General features: G+C 42.8%; 1 protein-coding gene across 6 annotated transcripts in view; it reads right to left on the bottom strand.

The window, feature by feature from the left end:
- The window catches only part of LOC128071565 (uncharacterized), a 591,148-nt gene that overhangs the window by 319,079 nt on the left and 249,768 nt on the right, over positions 1-22,301 (bottom strand). For 3 of the 6 annotated variants that reach the window (XM_052664426.1, XM_052664427.1, XM_052664423.1), the window contains exon 2: positions 16,840-18,249. In XM_052664426.1, coding sequence (XP_052520386.1) covers positions 17,362-18,174 — 813 coding nt within the window. In that variant the 5' untranslated portion in view covers positions 18,175-18,249 and the 3' untranslated portion in view covers positions 16,840-17,361. Of the gene's footprint in view, positions 1-16,839; positions 18,250-22,301 lie in introns of those variants that run through there. The other 3 variants (XM_052664424.1, XM_052664425.1, XR_008201891.1) reach the window with 3 other exon arrangements.

Below are 22,301 nucleotides of genomic sequence, written 5' to 3' on the forward strand. Positions count from 1 at the left end.
ATGAAGGGCTAAAAAGAGAATTTCTTGTGAATTAAGAAAAACACAAAGGGTACTTAGAAAGTAATGTCTCCTATTTTGTTACATTGACCTAGAGTGTCAAAGGTGGATACCAATGATAGCAATAGAAGTTGAACCTTCCCACTAATATTTCATTACTTTTTGTTGCCATGTGACAGATGGCAGCAGAAGGGTAGTCTGAAAAAAAAGGCGTATGGGAAGACATGGGAATGTGTATGAAGAAAATGTGTAGAATTGAATTCCTGCACTTGGAAAGAGTTGCCCCATTTACATTCATTAATGCTTTCTAAACATTTATGGAGACCAAACAGTGGATGATGGAACAGTGAGGCAATGGGTGGTGTGTTTCAGCAAAAGCAAGAGCAACAATGTGTCATATCTGCTAGTACATATTTTTATGATAATCTGGTTTTATGAATGATATTCTCTTTCAGATAGTTCCTATTTTACCCAAAAATTTACAAAGTACTTAATTTGCATAATAATACATCTATTAATATTTGCATTTAATATCACTTAGAGAATCTACAAGGCCTATTAATAGCTTCCAGTAAACATGCACTACAAATTTCTCAAAATCTAACAGAACTTTCTTAGCATTAACATTCAAATAATTAAGTAAATACAGTTACTTAGTGTAACACAATGGAGACCACAGCAATAACAATGCAGAGCTGCAAAATTCCAGGCCACAGTGAGTAAGGATTTGCTCAAATGTAGCAGTATTAAGTACAGAAATAAAAGAAGGTGGTTACCTTTTGAAGGCCTCAAGCCTGCAGTCCAGAGAGACGTCCTTGCTCCACTACCAACCCTTAAATGGGGTATGGAAAGGATACTGGCTCCATACCTTTTGGTCACTCAGGTGGGTTACAATGCACCTGAATAGCTCTGGGTTGGTTTTGCTTCCCATCTGGTGCTCAGTCACTGTTTCATGCCACGACTTAGCATTTCCGCTACACTTATGAGATTTGTTAATCAAAGAAGATCGTACTGCAGCACTCCGATGTTTGGTTTCAGATAAAGGTTAAAGAAACAATATTGTAACCTTACCTGATTTTTTTTTTAAATATATTTTCTTCTTGCTTAATGCATACATATGTATCTTTGAGAATAGTTGTGCTACTGTATTTTTTGTTCCACAGATGCATTGAAGTTTTCAATTAAATTTAAAATAAATCATTAAAACACTAACATTGCACTCAAAACTCCTTATTTTTCTTGCCATACTTTTCCCTCTGACTTGAGTTAGTATACTGAGATTTGCGACTGCCTCAGAAAGAAAAATCAATTCATGCTCCCTTATTGTAACAAAAGCAAAAGATAGAAAGATGGAGAAAAATGCAAATAATGTTGGACAGGAAATGCACTTGTGTTCTCATCATGAACTCAGTAGCATTAGAACTGAAGATCTCAAAGCACTGAGCAAAAAGGCCACCACTGGTGGAAATATGTAGATGACATTTATCTCTGATGTCAGTGAAGCTACATAGGTAGAAGTACTAAACTATTTTGCAAATAAATATTATATCTGCAATGTACATTTTATTGCAGCTTATAAATTTTCTGTGTCATAGAGAAACATTAAAAAAGCATTTATAGTCAATCAGATAAAACCATAATTTGCTGAATAAAGAAAGCTGTATATTTGCTGTATTTGCTGAAAAAAAAGAAAAACAGATCAAGAAGAAAGGGGCCAAAATGAACATTTTATTTTTGCTGCAGTGAGGGTGGCATTCTGCCTGAATTTTGGTAACATAATATGTTTTTATTTAGAGAAAATTAGCATTCATGATGGTATACAGTGATAATAATGAAATTCAAAAATGTTTCACTCTGGCATTTTTAGAAAAATGTTATGCATCAAATAATGCAGCCTGATATAAGTGAGTATTTCTTTCTTGGTTCTGGTATGGATCATTACAGAATAGAAAGTTAATGTTTATGAACTTTACCAAAGCTTTTTCTTAAAAAAAAAAAAAACAAAACAAATTAGTCTCTGTGGAAAACATCAATTCTTAGGGCATCAGTGTTTAGACACTGAAAGGACAAAGAGGAGGAAACAAGCAGTAAAACATATTTGGATTTGGGAGAAATTAACTGGAAAAAGTGATCAAAAGCTGTAGGACAGACAAAACAGTAGATAGACTTAGGATGAGGTCTTTGAGAGGATGGTACTATTTCTTGACATATCATATAACCTAGACAGGGATTACTCTTTGTGAGCCTGGAAAAAAATATGGTTGTCCCTTCAAAATAATTTGGCAACTGTAAACTCTTTGCATTAAACCCAGCATTGCTGACACTCGAAGTATTTACAGAGCTAACATGTGCTATAAAATTTGGAAAGGTGAGGGTGGAAACAAGTAACTGCTTTCATCTGTGGTGCAAAACAGTGCAGTGGGTACACAGCAAGGAGGAGGACTGATGTCAGAGGAAAATTCCAGTCTAATCAATTTGTAAGACCTGCAGTATATTACGATGCAATTCAAAATGAGTTTAGAGGTTATACTAATTCAACTGGAAATGTTCTGCTGAAAAAGGACAGATTATAGCCATGAGGTATGTTTAAAGCTTGATTTTAAAATCTTTAACTTATTTATGCTTTAAAAATACATATATATTATTTATCCCCTCAGCCTTCTGTTTTGTTTTGTGTTTGATATGTGATTCTAATTTACATTGCTCATTCATCCAAACTTCTTATACAAAAATAACAGAAATCATTCAGAACACTGAAGACCTCTGCTGTATTGATCAAACCTGAATCTTCTTCTGTCATTGAAAAGATCTTTTGTCAGAGCTGCACTTCTAGCTGGTTCAGGAAAGCTGATGAAAAAGTCAGATGGTGCCACTATGCTTGAAACAACAAAGGGAACAGAGAACAACAGAAAGTACTGAAAATCATTTTGAATGCTCACTTCATAAATAAAGTTACAAATGTTTCTCTCTGATCGATGACTTCAGGGACTTCAGCACAAAGGAGAACAACAAATTTAGATTACTTGTAAATACTTGTAAAATTGTGCCAGATTCCTATAGGTGGAAAAGGCATGTTGATTGACCTTTAGAAAAGCAAAGCACAGGAAAAAGAAAGTTCTATATTCACTGTCCTTGACATATTCCAAGTCCCCAGTGTTCTAGTTAAATGAACTCTTCATAACATGAGAATGCATCAATTCACAGAAATTCTTTCTGTTACCATAATAGTTCATGTTTCAATAACTGACATAAAAACAAGCATTATATTTTTGTGGGAGTGAAAAAAGTTTGAGGGAAGACACTTTATTCATGTCATTCTCTTCATTTAAATATACATACCTACAAACTAATTTTTCTAATAATGATTGTTTCACTGTACATTCCTTCTCATTTATCATCCATCAATGGAAAGCATTACTTCATCAAGTAGTGAGGTTTAGGGGAAAAAAAAAAAAAAAAAAAAAAAAAAAAAAAAGAAGGAAAGAAAAGAAAAAAAGCTCTCTACAACCTATCTTTGAAGAGAAGGTAAACAGAAGGTAGTAAGACAGTTTCTGGACAAAGAAGGGAAAAAAATATTGTAACAGCTTTTAGTCAGAGATCCCTACTTCTAACTACTTCTAAGGTAATGAAGATAAAGTTTTCCTCTGTGATATTCCAAAGAAATTTTCTCCCAGTATTTATTTATTGAGAAGCAAGGTCAGCCTTTCTGTATTTCTTTCCAAATGAAAGAGAATTTTTCTTATTCTCCTAAAACTATAGAACTCCTGAGATCATTTCATTATTGATGAACAGATTGCAACAGACCTGCACAACTTTGCCCTACTGTTCAGAATGATTTCAAAGCCATCTCTCCTTTGAATCTAGCTGCTCTTTCAATCCTACCATTTTTGTTTTTGTTTTTGTTTTTGTTTTTGTTTTTGTTTTTTTCCCTTAAATTTCAGAAATGTCAAGACTATTTCTTATTATCTGGAAGAAAAAAATGAAAACTGAACCTAAGATGAGTGTGTTGTCTAGATGGATTTCTCAGAAGTATGATTAAGTTCTCAATGAGAAAATAATAACTCCTTCATGAAATCGGCATTTGTAAAATATGTGTGGTATTAATATAATAGATAAGAGACAGTGAGTACATAAAAGAATATTCAAGGCTTTGTCTAAACATCAGGAAGCAGTTCTTTTCTGTATTACAGAGCACTGGAATAGGTTGTGGAATCTCTCAACTTGGAGATTTTCTTGAGCACCTTGCTGTAATTATCTCTGCTCAAGGAGGAGTTGGACGAGACTGCTTCCAGGAGTGTCTTTGAGTCTTATCTACTCTCTAATTCTGTGATCAGCTGCCTAACAAAAGGAAAATATCTATGAGACTCTCTGAAGTGTCTTCTGTTTATTCAGAAAAAAAAAAAAAAAGTAATAATAATAGTAATCATGCCTTCACAATTCATTTTCCTCTTTACTACCAGCTTATTGTAGACAATTATTTATTTATTTATTTATTTATTTATTTATTTATTTTTGCCTATGGCTTGATCAGGAACTACCAAAATAACAAAAAATTGTCAATCAATGTTACAGAAGCTTTCTAAGATAATGTCTAATGGGTAGCAAATTGATTTCCACAGCAGCTGCCAGTCATCCTTACCAATTTTCAATAACGTTTCAGTATCAGGAAAGTTTCCACCAGTTTTTTAATATCAAATCAACATGCACTGCAAGGTGCATAGCAAAAAGATGTATAGCAGCCACCATTTTAGATTAAGTGAACTGTCTAACTGCCACAGTAATTAAAAAAAAGTAAAATAAAATAAAATCTTTATTAATCTGTACTAGATATCAGAGCAGGAAAAAAGAAAAATGAAGCTTGCTATTTTCAGCAGCAAGCTTCTAACCAAGGAGACTTTGTATCTATTTTAAATTTATAACAGCAGAGTCAATACTTTTTGGCAAGGTTAATTGCTTTTCTCTAGGTGAGTGTTTTAAGGGAACCAACCAGACAAAATATACTGCTTCTTGAGAAGCTTCTAAGAGATATCCTTGAAATGTTACATATGAAATAAATAAACAAACAAAAATGATTACGAATGAACTTGTATTTTTTTCACTAGAAAAATCTTCTTGTTACGATTATACGGATTAATTTCTTTTTTATCTCACTTTTTAAATTGTTATGCTCTTCCCTCTAGTGTTTCCATATGCAAGTTTCTGCTTCTATAAAGAGCACAGAAGAAAAGTGAGTCATTGGAAAAGTAATAAACTTTTTTTAGAAAAAGATAACTGAAAAATAAAGCAAATCATTACAGCATTATGTGTTTATCATAGTAAAAGATATACATAGATAAAATTGTAGTACGGCGAAGATTCAAATAATGTAGATGTAAACTTGCACTTTATGAGGAATTTCATGTTAACAGTAATATAATCTATCCGTATAATCATTTGAAATTAAAGATTTTTTTAAAAAAAATCTATCTATCAAGGAAGCACTCTATATATGTGCATTTCCAAGACTGTTATAGAAGTGAGAGTTAAGAGAGCAGGAAATTGACTCAGTGCAATTACTAACTTTTTGCATTCATCTTCATCCAAACTCAAAATCAGTGGTGTATCCCTAAGAGTAGAAAATCAGGGAAGAGAGGCAGGAGACCTGTATGGATGAGCAAAGAGCTCATAGATAAGATCAAAGGGAAGAAGAAAGCTTATAAAATGTGGAAAAAGGGCCTGACTTCTTGGGAGGAGTATAGGAATGTTGTTAGGGTCTGCAGAGAAGTAACAAAGAAGATCAAAGCTCATGCGGAGCTGAAGTTGGCAAAGGAGATGAAGAATAACAAGAAGGTTGTTGTTGTTTTTGTTGGTTTTTTTTTAAGTATGTTAACAGTAAAAGCAAGACTAGGGACATGGGTCCACTGCTGAAAGACACAAAGCTAGGAGTGGCTGACAGACCTGAAGGCTATGCTACCATTCAGCGAGACCTGGACAGGCTGGAGAGCTGGGCAGAAAGGAACCAGATAACATTCTGCAAAAGCAATTGTGGAGTCTTGCACCTGGGAAGGACTGGGAGTACAAGTTGGGGCATGTCCTGCTGGAGAGGAACTCTGCAGAGAAGGACCTGGGGTTCTGGTTGATGACAGTTTGGCCATGAGCCAGCAGTGTGCCCTGGTGGCCAAGAAGGCCAACGGGATCCTGGGGTGCATTAAAAGGAGTGAGGCCAGCAAGTCAAGGGAGGTGATCCTCCCCCTTTACTCTGCTCTGGTCAGGCATCACCTGGAGTACTGAATTCAGTTCTGGGCTCCCAGGTATAAAAAAGACAAGGATCTCCTGGGGAGAGTCTGGCAGAGAGCCACAGAGATGATAAAGGTCCTGGAACATCTCTCCTATGAGGAAAGGCTGAGCGAACTCAGTCTGTTCAGTCTAGAGAAAAGAAGACGCAGAGGTGATCTTATTAATGTTTATAAATATCGTAAATGTGGGAGTCAAAGAGATATGGCCAACCTCTTTCCAGTGGTCTGTGAAGACAGGATAAGTGCAAATGAACATAAACTTGAGCATAGGAAGTTCCGCACCAGTATGCAAAGGATATTCTTTACAGTAAGGATGATAGAACTCTGGAACAGGCTGCCCAGGGAGATTGTGGTTTCTCCTTCTCTGAAGATATTCAAGATCTGCCTGGTTGTCTACCTGTGCAGCCTGCTGTAGGGGGCCTGCTTTACAGGAGAGTTGGACTTGATTTCTAGAGGTCCCTTCCAGCCCCTACAATTCACTGATTCCGTGATTCTGCGATCTTTCCTATGTGGACATCATTTGATTTCTTACCAGGACTGCTGTTTTTTGTACTTGAGTACATTGTGTGAGTGCATCATTTTAAGCACTTAAGCATTTAACAAGATTGACAGAAAATATATTAACACTACCAATGAAAAAAATATATATATTTAATACATAATCTAAAATATCCTGTTCTCTATCTCCATCTACTGGGTGATGTTTGACAGTTAACAGACACTGACATTTTTTCTTTTTTTTTTTTCTCTAATTCTTCCTGAATGTATCAGCTGTTTTCAAGAAAAGCTAAACCCCATTTCAGAAAAGGATCCAAGGCTATTTTTCTCAAAAATAATATTTGGAGGAAAATCTCATTAGACAAATCAGCTTTGTTTAGACATAACATTTTCATAAACACCTGAAGTTGCAGAAAACAGAATTTAGTGTTCTAAATACAAGAGTATTTACTGAAAGAAATCTCACTGTCTTAGAGGATTAGAATTTCTTGTACGCTTCCATTCACATTGGTGAAGTCCCCTATAAGAAGAAAATCTTGCAACTTTAAGGCTACATCTATGTTAATACTAACTGTAACTCAGCAGTGAGTCCTGTTAACAACTGGTGCTGAGAATCCAGCATGCATATTACATGCATTTTTCAATGTTTCACCCTGATGTAAGGGTAAAACCCCTACCCTAGATGTAAAGTCTGTATACTGAAAGCACATCAGCAGTTAAAATTCCTTTTCTTTTAAAATCGTTTCTGATAAAGTTTCATTTGAAGGATGTCTGGACCTGGAGACCACTCCACAGTGTGCACCTTAGCACAGTAAGTGAGGACAATTGAACAAATTACTTAAAATAAGCAAACAACACCAGATCTGAAACAAAACGCTGATGTCAGTGCAAAATGCAGCCTTGCTGACACCACTACCTGGGCAAGGCTGAGCAGCTAACAAGATATCCTTTGCCTTATGATATTTGAAATTTGTTCATGTTTCCAAAGGAGCCAAATCAAGCCAGCATTCTTGCAGTCCATATAACACAAACTGACAGCATCACATTCAGCACAAAATGCAGCAGTCACAGCCACATTCACTTAATATCACCGTCATAAAAATGGAGTTCCACATTAATGAGTGTTTTGAACATAAAGTGGAAAATCGCCATTGCATGTCTTCCTTACCTTCAGAGTGTAAGCTTTTTGTTTGCCAAGCAGCTTACTGTCTGACTAGGGCAGTTGTTTGGATGAAGAAGGTGTTACATTCTGGTTACTTCCGAATCTCTCCTTAAGACTCCATGACTTTGCAGAAAGGAAACTCAGCTTTACAGGGACAAACTCATATAATTAGAAAGAATTGGTGAATTAAAAGTGAGGAAAAAGATCAACGTTGGGGATTCTTATGACTGTTCAAAGTATTTGGTACTAAAGAACTATTGAATAAACTAATTATACAGTGTGAATATGAATAGGAAATCAGCTTTTTGCTATCACTAGAATTTCATTTGCTTGCAGAGTCTGTCTCTCTCTTAATCCAGTGGTCATTCAGTTTACGCAGTACACCTATGAAGTTAGAAAATATGATAACATGCATGCAAATTCCTCTAGAATGGCCTTTCTCTTTAAAAGTAGGAAAACCATTTGGACACAGTACTCCAGATGTGGCCTCAACAAGGCAGCAAAAAGGGGAAGCATAACATCTCTTAAATTGCTGGCTATGCCATTCCAAAAAACCAAAGGTCTTTTTGGCCACAAGAGTACAATGTTCCTATCAACCTTGGTGAGACCTTGTGTTTAATTAGTATTGTCTAAGCAAGGCTTTGAGAGCAAAAAACAGACTAAAAAATGAAGAATGTGTTTTGGGGAGCGTGCCATCAGAAGAGTGCACTCTGGGATGAGCTCCAGGCCAGAGCTGAAGCCAGTGACCAGTGTAATCAGAACTAGGTTGGAGAAGGCCTTTATTGAAGGTGTCATGGTTTTATGATTTTTGGTTATCAGTATTCCACATCATAACATCATGTATTGCACTGGGAGTTAAACTGTTAATTCTCCAGTATCAGTACCTGTCCCAGAATTGAACTACATTCCCCAGAACACTGTTTGCTGTGTTGTTGTCATTTCTGCTCAGGGGGAACAGATATAAGGACTTGGTATGTCACCTGACCGCTCTCTTCTTTATCAGGATCTCCTCCTTGCTGCTTAACCGGATTGCGCATCACAGAAAAACAGAATCATGGAATCACGGAATCATGGAATCGCGGAATGGATGGGGTTGGAAGGGATCTCAAGGATCATGAATCTCCAAGCCCCCTGCCACAGGCAGGGCCACCAATCTCCACAGTGAATACTAGACCCGGACTGCGCATCTCACCTCAGCATCATGGTGAGGCCTATTCACGTTTTGGACACTCTCTCTCATTATATTTATTTATTAGCTTCAATTCTAATTTTATTGTATTATAGTATGTTATCTTTCATTCTGGTACTATATTAAGTAAATTAATTTGTTTCTTCTCAAATCATTGCCAGTGTTTTTAATTACTTTTGGGTCCCATTTCCCCTTTTTCAGAGGTGCAGATTCGCGAAATCCCTCTGCCCTGCTAGTCATGAAGTGGGGCCAAACCAGCCTGTAAACTGTTGGCATTTTTGGTGGAGAATGCAGGCAAAAGCTGCTTTTTAGCTTTTAGAACATATCTCTCTCTGCTCTTGCAGAGCTTCATTGGGAAAGTTTATCTCTTTCACAGTGCTCACTGAAAACTTGACCTTGAAAGTCCAGGCGGACTGCCAGTATCCTGAGATATTGGTAAACTTTGTGCACTACTATCTTTCTTCTGTAAAGAAAAAAAAAAAAAAAGCTTTCTCTTGTAAAACTGCCTTTCAAGGGACTACATGCCATCATTGTTTCTTTTTTAATGCTCAAAATGTACTGGGCCTTAAGTTTGCCACTTTGCTCTTTGGAGCTATACGTATATACAATATATAATTATAATAATAATTGAAAACACAGATGAAAATACCTACCTGGTATCTGCATACAATGTGGCATACAACTTAAGAGAGAGGTGATAAATCTGTGGAATTTGGGATTTTTAATCAGGCTCCCAGTCTCTCCTTTGAATCCTTTATGCCATTTTTGAATGCTCATCCAATGATCATGGTGTCAGTCTCCCTGAATGTACTGTTTATTGTTTCACTCAGTATTGTATTTATCATATTTTAAGGAAGCCTTCCCCAGAACCAACCCCAGAGAATACTGAGTGGCAGGGAGTGTGGAGAGGGTTGGGAGAGACCTTAGAGAGATGGATATCTTCAGTGTCATGGAACTTTACTCCTGATCACCTGAAAGACCCTGAGAGCCTAAACAAATATTTGAGACAGGGAATGTTCTGGCTCAGGCAAATCTGAGGAGGCACAAATGATTTGGGGCCTGCCTAATGCTTATTGGGCCTTACTCAATACTATCCCAGAGAGGGAGAAAGTTTCTGAAATTGAGAGTCTCCATGCTGAAAAGAGTGTCTCAGAGCTGAAAGGGAAAGTCTCAGGGAGACAGTGAGTTTCCAAGCCAAAAAGTAGAGTTTCCAGGAGAAACTCCGAGCCAAGAAGGAGAATCTCCAGTCTGAGCAAAAGAGTCTCCTAGTCAAGAGAGAAGACCTCCAATTTCAGCAGGACTCCCACCTATCCAAGAGAGATGCCCTCTGAATCAAGAGAGACTCCCTGCAATCCAAACTCGACAGTCTACAATCTCAACAGGACACCCTCCAGTCTGAATGGGAAGCCTTCCAATCTGAGAGAGATGCCCTCCGAACCAAGAGAGACACCTTTCAATCCAAACTTGAATACCTTCAATTTCAACAAGATACCCTCCGGTCCAAACAAGATGCCTTCCAGTCTGAGCGAGACACCCTCTGGTCTGAGAGGAACATCCTCAAGTCCAAACTTGATATACTCCAAACTGAGTGAGATGAATTCAGGCTCATCAAGCCATGCTCAAATCTTAACTAAATATCCTCATAATAGAATGAGACAGACTCCAAGCTGAGCTGGAGAGTGAGAGCTTCGGACTTGACAAATTTGATCAACCACAGGAGGTACCAGAATCGATGTCAGTCACCCTTGTAAGAGGAAGGAAAATGAAATGAATCTCGACTTAGAAAAGAATAAAGAGGAGGAGGAGAAAGTAGTCACTGTAAGAGAAGAGGGGGAAAGAGGTCCAGAGGAATGGCTCCAAGATCCAGGGGAAGTGCCCCTGAGTCCAGGGAAGGGGCCCTCAATAAGACTGCGGTCACCAATGCCCAGTAAGGCAACAAGAAGTCCTGAAAGAGTAAGAGATGAACAAGCATTATCATTGTTGATCAATCTCTGAAAATGAATGAAATTCGAGGTCTGAGAAAAGACATTTCACACCACCCAAATGAGCCTTATGTCACCTGGTTACTTTGATGCTGGAACAATGGGGCCAACAGTGTGTGGCTATATCTACAGAAGCTAGAGAAGCTCGCCAACTGGGTGGCATTGCTAGGGACTCAGCCATTGACAAAGGCATTAGTACATGCCAGAATGGATCCCTCACCCTCTGAAAGCGGATGATGTTAGCCGTAAAAGAGATACCCCTTCAAAGATGATCTGATGCCTGAGAAAAAGAAATGGGCTGATATAGAAAAAGGCATCCATTATTTGAGAGAATATACTGTGGTGGAAATGCTACATAGCCCCGATTTCATTCCTGATGAGCCAGACCAAGAACATGATCCTGAGAGAGTCAGGTGTACACCAAACATGTGGTGTACATTCACAAAGACTGCACCAGAAAAGTATGCCAGTACATTTACAGCAGTATATGGCAGAGGGGAAAGAAGACCCCTAATAAATGAACTGATTAATATACTTCGAGATTTCAAATTACATTTAACTCTTGTACAGTCTTGTGTTTCAGCCATTACAAAAATAGCTGAAAAGCTGGATAAAATGTAGAGCAATCAAGAAGATATAGTAGACAAAGTGTGTACCGTACTTAATGCTGATGGATCCAAGATGGTATCAGAAACACCCAATGGGGATCAGGATTCCCAAAATGGCCTACTGGAGGGGCTGATCAACTTGCTTTCTACCCAGCCTGCATCATCCAATGTCTCAGCTATCAACAGACGTCCTCCTGCTCGTGCAAGTGACAACAGTAAGGCTACATCATGTTTTTCCTTGTGGCATTACCTACATGACCATGGAGAAGATATGAAGAAGTGGCATAAAAAACTCATTCCTGCACTTCAAGCATGGGTAAAAGAATTACAAGACAGATTAACCACCAGGGTGAACTCCTCCAGAAAGGTAATTGTTCCAGTTGCTCAGGATACAGCAGTATCCATAAGACCAACAGAGGTAACAAAAAGAGGAGTACCAATTGCCACAAAAACAGTGCACAGACAGCAATATCACACCAACAGGGATTCCTTGCTCCCCTTTCATAAGTTGATTCGTCAACTAGAGAGTCAGGGAGTGATCAGCAAAACTCACTTGCCTTTTAAAAGCACACTACGGCCAGTGCTTAAAGCCAGTGGAGAATTGTCTCGCTCCAATTTATGGGAGGGAGAGGAGGTTATTTTAATGTCTGTATACCCGGAGTGAGATTAAGAAACAATGGTTAAATGTTGGTCTGACCAGTTTATTACAAATGTTAATCAGGGAGATGGGGAAGGGGAGGACAGACACTACTATGAATTAAGGTATTGGGGAAGGGAAGGAGGGTGATAGAAAAGATAGGAAAGAAGAAGAAAGGAGTCTTTGTAGGAAGCCAAAGGGAGATAGTCACCACCATGGATCCAGAGTGGTTCGTAGTTCAGTTATTGATCTTCAGTAGTGGTAGGTCATTGGGCACTGTTATTCTGTTGAGGACAATGACCATGGCGATGATGGCCACTTTTCAATGGCAGTGCCAACTTATTTATAAGTCCAAAGTAGTTGAGTCAGCTGTCTTTGGAGTGACAGCTCAAATCCAAAGTGGTTGAGTCAGCTCTCCTTGGAGTGGCAGTTTCTGGATCCGGGATCTCAGCAGAAACTCCTTTTCCCTATCTTCCTGGCCTTGCCAGCAGATAAGAGGGAGAAGGGATGCCTTCCTGCATCCTGTTTTGTACAGGACATGATGGTATCATTCCCCAGTTTTCCCATACCAAGCTGGAGCTATTAGTCATAGGCTAGGTCTTCTTTCAGTAAGCAGTCCTGAGCACTTTCTTCTGGAGGCAAGCAGTTGTGGAGGAAGGAGTTTTCAAATGTCCACAAAGTGATGTTGATTGTCACACCGTAGCACACATCACTTGCCTCCTCAATAAATCAATCAGAGTCTTATCACAAGAAATACCTCAGGAAGCAAACTTTGAGCCAAAAAACAAAGAAGGATTCTCACAAGAATGTAGGCTGATGGTAGATTACTTGAATGAAGTCACACCCCTACTGAATGATGCTGTACTGGGCATGTTAGAACTCCAATATGAATTGGAGTCAAAAACTGGCAAGTGGTATGTCATCACTAACATTGCTAATGACTTCTTTTCCATTCCTTTGGCCACAGAATGTAGCCCACAGTTTGCTTTCACCTGGAGGACGTTCAGTATACCTGGAATCATTTGCTCCAACAATTTGCCATGGGTTGATTCAAGCTGCACTGGAACATGGCAGTGCTCCTGAGCCCTTACAGTACTTTGATGACATTATTCTGTGTGGCAACACAGCAAGGAAAGTTTTTGAGAATGGAGAGTGTGAGAATCCTTCTTTGTTTTTTGGCTCAAAGCTTGCTTCCTGAGGTTTTTCTTGTGATAAGACTTTGAGTGATTTGTCAAGGAGGCAACGGATGGATGCTAACTGTGTGACAATGGATATCGCTTTGGAAACACTTGAAAGCCCTTTCCGCTAGAGCTGCTTGCTCTGTAGAAGAGCGGAAGAGAGTGCTCAGGAGTGTTCACTGGCAGAAGATCTGGCCTGTGACCAAACAGCTCCAGCTAGGTATGGGAGAATTGGGGAATGATACTATCGTGTTCTGTGAGAAACAGGATGCAGATGGGCATCCCTGCTCCCTCTTACCTGCTGGCAAGGCCAGGAAGGTGGGAACAAAAGAATTTCTGCTGAGATCCCGGAGCCAGAAGCTGCCACTCCAAGGAGAGCTGACTCAACCACCTTGGGTTTGAGCTGTCACTTCAAAGACAGCTAACTCAACCCCTTTGAAACTATTGAAAAGGGGCCATCATCGCCATGGTCGTCATCGTCATCGCCATCAATAGAATGACTCTGCCTGACGACCCACCACTACTGAAGATCAAAGACTGAACTATGAACCTCACTGGATCCATGGTGGTGACTATCTCCCTCTTGCTTCCTATAAAGACTCCTTGCTTCTTCTTTCCTGTCTTTTCTATTGCCCTCCTTCCCTTCCTCATTACCCTAATTCATAATAGTGTCCGTCCTCCCCTTCCTCATTTCCCTAATAAAGATTTGTAATAAACTGGTCAGACCAACATTTAACCATTGTTTCTTAATCTCATGCCGGGTATATAGACAATAAAAGAACCTCCTCTCCCTCCTATAAATTGGAGCGAGTCAGAGAGCAAATAATCCAGATCCTTCTGCATGCCGATTTCGCTATTAAGTGAAGCTTTGCTGCGGAGACCAGCTTCAGGGCAGGTAAGACTGCACTGGGCAAGGGAGCTAAAGCCAAAAAAGCCAAAAAGGCTGTCCAAAAAGCTCTTTTTAGAGCTGTTTTTGAACCAGTAAAAGTACTGTGCTGGTGCTGGAGGTGGCAGCAGCTGACAGCTGGTGTGCGGGCTGCTGAGACAGCAGGGGTGGAGCCGGCACCGCCCACTCTTATCTCTTATCTCTGTGATTAACCTTGACCCTTTTCTGTGAGGCTATAAGCAGCCCCTGGGAGGGCAAGAGCTAGCTCTCGCCCACTTACCGTACTTAGCGTACCCGGTGAAAAAAGGGTGTTGCTGCCCACTACTAACTGCTAACAAGGAGTACAGGCAGTGTGTGAGCACAGCCCCTGCTGCCCATTGCCGCACTCGTAGGTGAGGAAGGTTGGTCTTGTGGCAGGACACGTAATTGTTCTTGTCCTTGTTCAGGTGACCGCTCTCCCACTCGCTGACCCAGTGACTGTAAGTTCAAACATGGTCTCTACCAGGCATCAGGCATGCTCCAACAAGTCTGCGGCGACCCTGACAGAGGGACTGCCCAGAACTGCAGTGGTTCAAGTCTCTGGCTGCAGGGAGTGACTGAGTCTGCTGCTGCCGGGGGACAATGGGAGGGATGCCACCTGCGTGAGGTGCGAACAGTTGGATGAGCTGCTCAGCCTTGTGGTATAGCTTAGGGAGGAGGTGGAGCGGTTAAGATCCATTAGGGACTGCGATAGGGAGATAGACTGGTGGTGTAACTCTCTGCAAGAAACAAGCAGAGATTGCAACCCCCATCCTGTAGTGGATTCTCTGCCTTACCATAGTAAAACCAAGAGAGCTGACTTGGGAGGAGAAGAGGAATGGCAGCATGTCCCACCTCAGCGATGCAGGCGGCGCCCTCCCCAACCTACCTCGGTTCCTCAGGTGCCCCTAAGTAATGGGTTTGAAACTCTGGAACTGGAGGGTGAGGAGGCTGAGAACAAGGTGGTGGAACAGCCTCTGAGCTTTGCTAAGGAGAAGCAGTCGGCTCCACGCTTGAAGACCGCCTCTTCTGGTAAAGAAAGGAGGGTGACAGTTGTAGGAGACTCCCTTCTAAAAGGAACTGAGGGCCCGATATGTCGTCCTGACCCCACCCGGAGGGAAGTGTGCTGCCTTCCTGGGGCACAGGTCAGGGACATCTCTAGAAAGCTGCCTGGGCTTATTCGCCCATCTGACTACTACCCCTTATTGGTAGTTCAGGTTGGCAGTGATGATACTGCCAAGAGAAGCCTAAGGGCAATCAAAAATGACTTCAAGGGCCTGGGGAGGGTACTGGATGGTGCAGGAATGCAAGTGGTCTTCTCTTCTATCCCTTCAGTGGCGGGGAAGGACTCTGACAGGATCAAAAAAGCCCTCCTCATCAATAAATGGCTTAGAGGATGGTGCAGGCAGAAGAACTTTGGTTTTTTTGACCATGGGGCAATTTACTCGGCTCCTGGCATGACGGCTGCAGATGGAACTCAACTGTCTACAAGGAGTAAAAGGATCCTAGCCCAGGAGCTGGCAGGCCTCATTGAAAGGTCTTTAAACTTGGTAAGAAGGGGGAAGGGGACAAAATGAGGACTGCTGAGGTTCAGGTAGTTCAAGGTTCAAAAGTGAACTTGATGGGTGACGAGGGTGAAGTTCAAAGAGATGGAGTGTGGCAGGGAAATGCTGCCTCCCTGAAGTGTCTATATACTAATGCACGCAGTATGGGAAATAAACAGGAAGAGTTGGAGATCTGCGTGCGGTCACATGGCTACGATCTAATTGCGATCACAGAGACGTGGTGGGACAGCTGGCATGACTGGAATGTTGTCATGGAGGGCTATGTGCTTTTTAGGAAAGATCGGCTGGTGAGGCAGGGTGGTGGAGTTGCTCTTTATGTAAGAGATCAGCTTGAATGTATTGAACTCCACCTGGGGGAGAGTGGTGTAGCAGTGGAGAGCTTGTGGTTAAGAATCAAGGGGCGGGCTGGTACGGCTGACACCGTTGTGGGTGTGTGCTACAGGCCCCCTGATCAGGAGGAGGAGGTTGATGAGGCCTTCCACAAACAGTTGGAAGCAGCGTCACGGTCCCAGGTGCTGGTGCTTATGGGGGACTTCAATTATCCAGATATTTGCTGGAAAAGCAATGTGGCCAGGCATGCGCGGTCCAGACGGTTCCTGCAATGTGTTGAAGACAACTTCCTGATGCAGGTGGTTGAGGAATCGACGAGGAGAGGGAGGGGTACTGCTGGACCTTATTCTCACTAATAGAGAAGGGCTTGTCAGGGAAGTAAAGGTCGGGGGCAGCTTGGGTGGTAGTGACCACAAGATGGTGGAGTTCAAGATCCTGAGTGGAAGAAGTAAAGCAAAAAGTAGGATTGCTATCTTGGACTTTAGGAGAGCCAACTTCGATCTCTTTCGGGGCCTGTGAGAGCTGGTCGGCATTTAAGCAGCTCTTCTTCCAAGCTCAGGATCGGTGTGTCCCTGTGAGGAAGAAATCGGGAAAGGGTGGCAGGAGACCTGTGTGGATGAGCAAGGAGCTCGTGCACAAACTCAAAGGAAAGAAGAAGGCCTATGAAATGGGGAAAAAGGGTCTGATTACTTGGGAAGAATACAGGAATGTTGTCAGGACCTGCAGGGATGCGACAAGGAAGGCTAAAGCCCACCTGGAATTAAATCTGGCAAAGGGGATAAAGGATAATAAAAAAGGTTTTTTCAAGTGCATTAACAGTAAAAGGAAGACTAGGGAGAATGTGGCTCCCCTGCTAAGTGACGGGGGTGTTCTGGTAACGGGGGATGCTGAGAAGGCGGAGATACTGAATGCCTTCTTTGCTTCTGTCTTCAGTGAAAAAGCTCCCCCTCGGGAATCTGAGACCCTGGAGGTTAGTGAGAGGATCTGGGGAATGGAAGACCTCCCTTCTGTCAGGGAAGAGGTGGTCCGAGAGCGCCTAGGCAACACCATTGTTCACAAATCCATGGGACCCAATGGGATTCATCCACGGGTGCTGAGGGAGCTGGCAGAGGTGATTGCTGAACTGCTTTCTGTCATCTTTGAGAGGTCTTGGAGGACGGGGGAGGTGCCTGAAGACTGGAAGATAGCCAACGTCACCCCGGTCTTCAAAAAAGTCAAGAAGGAAGACCCAGGCAATTACAGGCCAGTCAGCCTCACCTCTGTCCCTGGAAAGGTGATGGAACAGCTTGTATTGGATGTCATCTCCAGACAACTGGAAGAAGAGGAGGTTATCAGGAGTAGTCAGCACGGGTTCACAAGGGGGAGGTCGTGCTTGACCAATCTGGTAGCCTTCTATGATGTTGTCTCTGGCTGGGTGGATATGGGAAGAGCAGTGGGTATAGTCTACCTTGATTTCAGCAAGGCTTTTGATACTGTCCCCCACGACATCCTTATAACAAAGCTGAGGAAGTGTGGGATAGATGAGTGGACAGTGAGGTGGGTTGAAAACTGGCTGACTGACAGAGCACAGAGGGTCGTTGTTGGTGGTGCAGAGTCCGGTTGGAGACCTGTAACTAGCGGTGTTCCTCAGGGGTCTGTGCTGGGTCTGGTCTTGTTCAACATCTTCATCAATGACCTTGATGAAGGGATAATGGCCACCCTCAGCAAGTTTGCTGATGATACGAAGTTGGGAGGATTGGTTGACACACCTGAAGGCTGTGCTGCCATTCAGCAAGACCTGGATAGGCTGGAGAGCTGGGCAAAAAAAAACTGGATGAGGTTTAACAAAAGCAAGTGTAGAGTCTTGCATCTGGGGAGGAATAATTGCATGCACCAGTACAGGTTGGGGGATGACCTGCTGGAGGGGAGCTCTGCGGAAAGGGACCTGAGTGTCCTGGTGGATGACAGGTTGGCCATGAGCCAGCAGTGTGCCCTTGTGGCCAAAAAGGCCAATGGCTTACTGGGGTGCATTAAAAAGACCATGTCCAGCAGGTCGAAGGAGGTGATCCTCCCCCTCTACTCTGCCCTGGTAAGACCTCATCTGGAGTACTGCATCCAGTTCTGGGCTCCCCAGTACAGAAAAGACAAGATCTCTTGGAAAGAGTCCAGTAGAGGGCCACGAAGATGGTGAAGGGCCTGGAGCATCTCTCCTATAAGGAAAGGCTGAGTGAACTGGGTCTGTTCAGCCTTGAGAAAAGAAGACTGAGAGGGGACCTGATCCAGGTCTATAAGTATCTAAGGTGTGGGGGGCAGAATGGCAAGGCCAGACTGTTTTCAGTGGTGAGTGGAGACAGGACAAGGGGAAACGGCTGGAAATTGCAGCATAGGAAGTTACGCACAAACATGCGCAAGAACTTCTTTACAGTGAGGCTGACGGAGCACTGGAACAGGCTGCCCAGGGAGGTGGTGGAGTCTCCTTCTCTGGAGATGTTCAAGACCTGCCTGGATGCCTACCTGTGCGACCTGGTGTAGGGAACCTGCTTTGGCAGGGGGATTGGACTCAATGATCTCTGGAGGTCCCTTCCAACCCCTACAATTCTGTGATTCTGTGATTCTGTGAAGCAAAGTGAAAGGACCTACCCAGGAAATTCAGTTCTTAGGGATAAGGTGGCAAGATGGACATCATCACATCCCAGGACACATGATTGACAAAATCACGGCTATGCCTCCGCCCACTAATAAGAAAGAGACACAATCTTTTTTGAGCATAGTGGACTTTTGGAGAATGCATATTCCAAACTATAAACCTTTATCAGGTGACATGGAAGAAGAATGAACCCTGAGCAGCAGCAGACTTTTGAGCAGATTAAACAGGAGATAGTCTGAGCCTTGGCCCTAGGGCAGTATGGATAGCACATGACGTAAAGAACATCCTCTACACTGCTGCTGGAGAGAAAGGTCCCACTTGGAGTCTGTGGCAAAGAGCCTCAGGAGAGACCCAAGGCTGACCCCTCGGATTCTGTAGTAGAGCATACTGAGGGTCAGAAGAGGGCAACACCCCAACTGAAAAGGAAATCTTAGCTGCATATGGGGGGTTCGGGTTGCTTCTGAAGTAGTCACTACTGATACACAGGTCCTTCTGGCACCTCGACCACCAGTGCTCAACTGGATGTTTAATATGTTCCCTCCACCCATCATGCTACTGATACCACCTGGGCTAAGTGGATTGCATTGATTATGCAACGAGCTCAGATGGGGAATCTCAATCATCCTGGAATCTTAGAGGTGATCATGAACTGGCCTGAAGGCAAACAGTTCAGAACATCACCAGTGGAAGAGGTATCACGAGGTAAAGAAACCCCACTATACAGTGAACTACCAGAAAATGAAAAGGAATTTTCCCTGTTCACAGATGGATCATGTCGTACTGTGGAGAAGCATCGCAGATGGAAAGCTGCTGTGTGGAGCCCCACACGACAAGTTGCAGAGGCCACTGAAGGGAAAAGAGAATCAAGCCAGTTTGCAGAGATAAAGGCTGGCCTTAGATGTAGCTGAATGGGAGAGGTAGCCAATGCTTTATCTTTATACTCACTCACAGATGGTGGCAAATGCCTTATGGGAGTGATTAAAGCAGTGGGAGAAAAATAACTGGCAGCAGAAGGGTAAATCTATTTGGGCTGCTGAACTGTTGGAAGACATTGCTGCCCGAATAAGGAACATGGTTGTAAAGATGCACCACGTAGATGCTCATGTGCCCAGCAGTTGGGCTACTGAAGACAACAAAATAACCATCAGGTAGATCGAGCTGCCAAAATTGAGGTGGCTCAAATAGACGTGGACTGGCAACACAAGAGCGAATTATTTCTAGCTCGGTGGGCCCACGAGACCTCAGGCCATCAAGGAAGAGATGCAACATGCAAATGGGCTAGAGACCAAAGGGTAGACTTAGCTATGGATGTTATGTCACCCCCCACTGCCTCGTAAACAGGTGGGAGAGGGGAAATGTCAGGTGGAAGAGGGTAACCGGTAGGCTGATGGTGCTGCAGTGACCCCCTCATCCTCTCTTCCCCCTAGCAACAATTTGGGAAAGGAGGAGGATTGTAGACAGGTACTGGGTTAGCAAAGTGGGCATCCCCCACCTCAACCATCCATGGCTCCCCAGGTGTCTCTGTGCAGTAGGTTTGAGGCCTTGGAACTCAAGGGAGAGGTGAGTGAGGAGTGGAGGGATGTCCAACCGTGAGGTTGCCTCGGGTAAAGTGGTCAATCCCACGCCTCAAGACTGCATACACCCACAAGGACAGAAGGCTGATTGTTTTAGGCAACTTCCTGCTGAAAGGAACGGAAGACCCTCCCTGGGGCACGGGTCAGGGACATTTCTAGGAAACTTCCTGCACTGATTCACCCTTCTGATTATTACCCCTTATTGATAATACAGACTGGCATTGGTGAAGTCGCTGGGAAAAGTCTCAGGGCTATCAAGAAAGACTTCAGGGGACTGGGGTGGGTAGTTGATGGAGCAGGTGTGCAGGTGTTATTTTCTTCTATTCCTTCAGTGGCAGAGCAGGATACTGAGAGATACCAAAAAACCCATCTCATAAATAAATGGCTTAGAATTTGGGGATTTCGACCACCGGGCAACTTACTTGGAAGCAGGCATGATGGCTGCAAATGGAAGTAGCCTGTCTCTGAGGGGTAAGGGGATCTTAGCTGAGGAACTCTCAGGACTCATTGAAAGGTCTTTAAATTAGGTATGAAAGGGGAAGGGGATAAAATGAGGACTGCAGGGGCTGAGCAGGACCAAACCTGATGGGCGATGATGGTGCAGTACAAAGGGATGGACTGGTGCTCGGGATGCTGCTGTTCTAGGGGATCTTAAATCTTTTATAAAGGCAGTGAGATGGAAATCCCAGGTGAAGTGCCTTGATACCAATGCGCACAGCCTGCAAAATAAGTGGGATAAGTTGGAAACTATGATGTGCTTGGAAAGTTATGACCTTGTTGCTGTCACAGAAACATGGTGGGATGACTCCCACAACTAAAATACCACCACTGAGGAATATCAACTCTTTAGAAGGGATAGGTGAGGTAGGAAGAGTGGGGGAGTTGCTCTCTATGTCAAAGAGTGGATAGACTGTGAGGACAATCTATCAGTCAATCTCTGAGAAACAGTCAGGAGCAGGTTGAGAGTCTGTGGGTTTAATTAAGAATGGGTCTAACAAAGGCCAGCTGGTGATAGGCATATACTACAGGCCAACTGATCAAGGGGAGACTGTTGATGAGGCTTTCTTGCTTCAGATGTGGGAGGCATCATGCTCATGGGTTCTCATCCTTACTGGGGACTTCAGCCATCCGGATATGTGTTGGAAAGACCACATGGCGAGCTGCAAGAGGTCCAGGAGGCTCCTGGAATCCATTGATGATAACTTTCTGGTCCAGGTATTGGACAGACCGACCGGAGGTGAAGCGTTGCTGGACCTGCTGCTCACCAATACACAGGAGATCATTAAAGGCATTAGGGCTGGACGCAGCTTGGGCTGCAGTGTCCATGCCCTGATCGAGTTTGTGATCTCAAGGAATGTGGACCTGGCAAAGAGTGGAGTCAGGACCTTGAAATTTGGAAGAGTGAACTTTAAGCTGTTCAATGGACTGTTGGTAGATGACTATATCCCTCTTGCTGCCTATAAAGACTCCTTGCCTCTTCTTTTCTATCTTTTCTATCGCCCTCCTTCCCTTCCCCATTACCCTAATTCATAACAGTGTCTGTCCTCCCCTTCCCCATTTCCCTGATTAAGATTTGTAATAAACTGGTCGGACCAACATTTGAACCGTTGCTTCTTAATCTCACGCCAGGTATATAGATGATAAAAGAACCTCCTCTCCCTCCTATAAATTGGAGCAAGACACCTTGTAACAGTGAAGATCAGTGGCATCCTGATCTGTACTGGTAAGCATGCACCTAGTAGGCTAAAGGAATAGATTATTCTCCTTTGCACACAC

This window comes from Tympanuchus pallidicinctus, unplaced genomic scaffold (assembly GCF_026119805.1).
Source record: "Tympanuchus pallidicinctus isolate F22 unplaced genomic scaffold, pur_lepc_1.0 scaffold6, whole genome shotgun sequence".
NCBI lineage: Eukaryota > Metazoa > Chordata > Aves > Galliformes > Phasianidae > Tympanuchus > Tympanuchus pallidicinctus.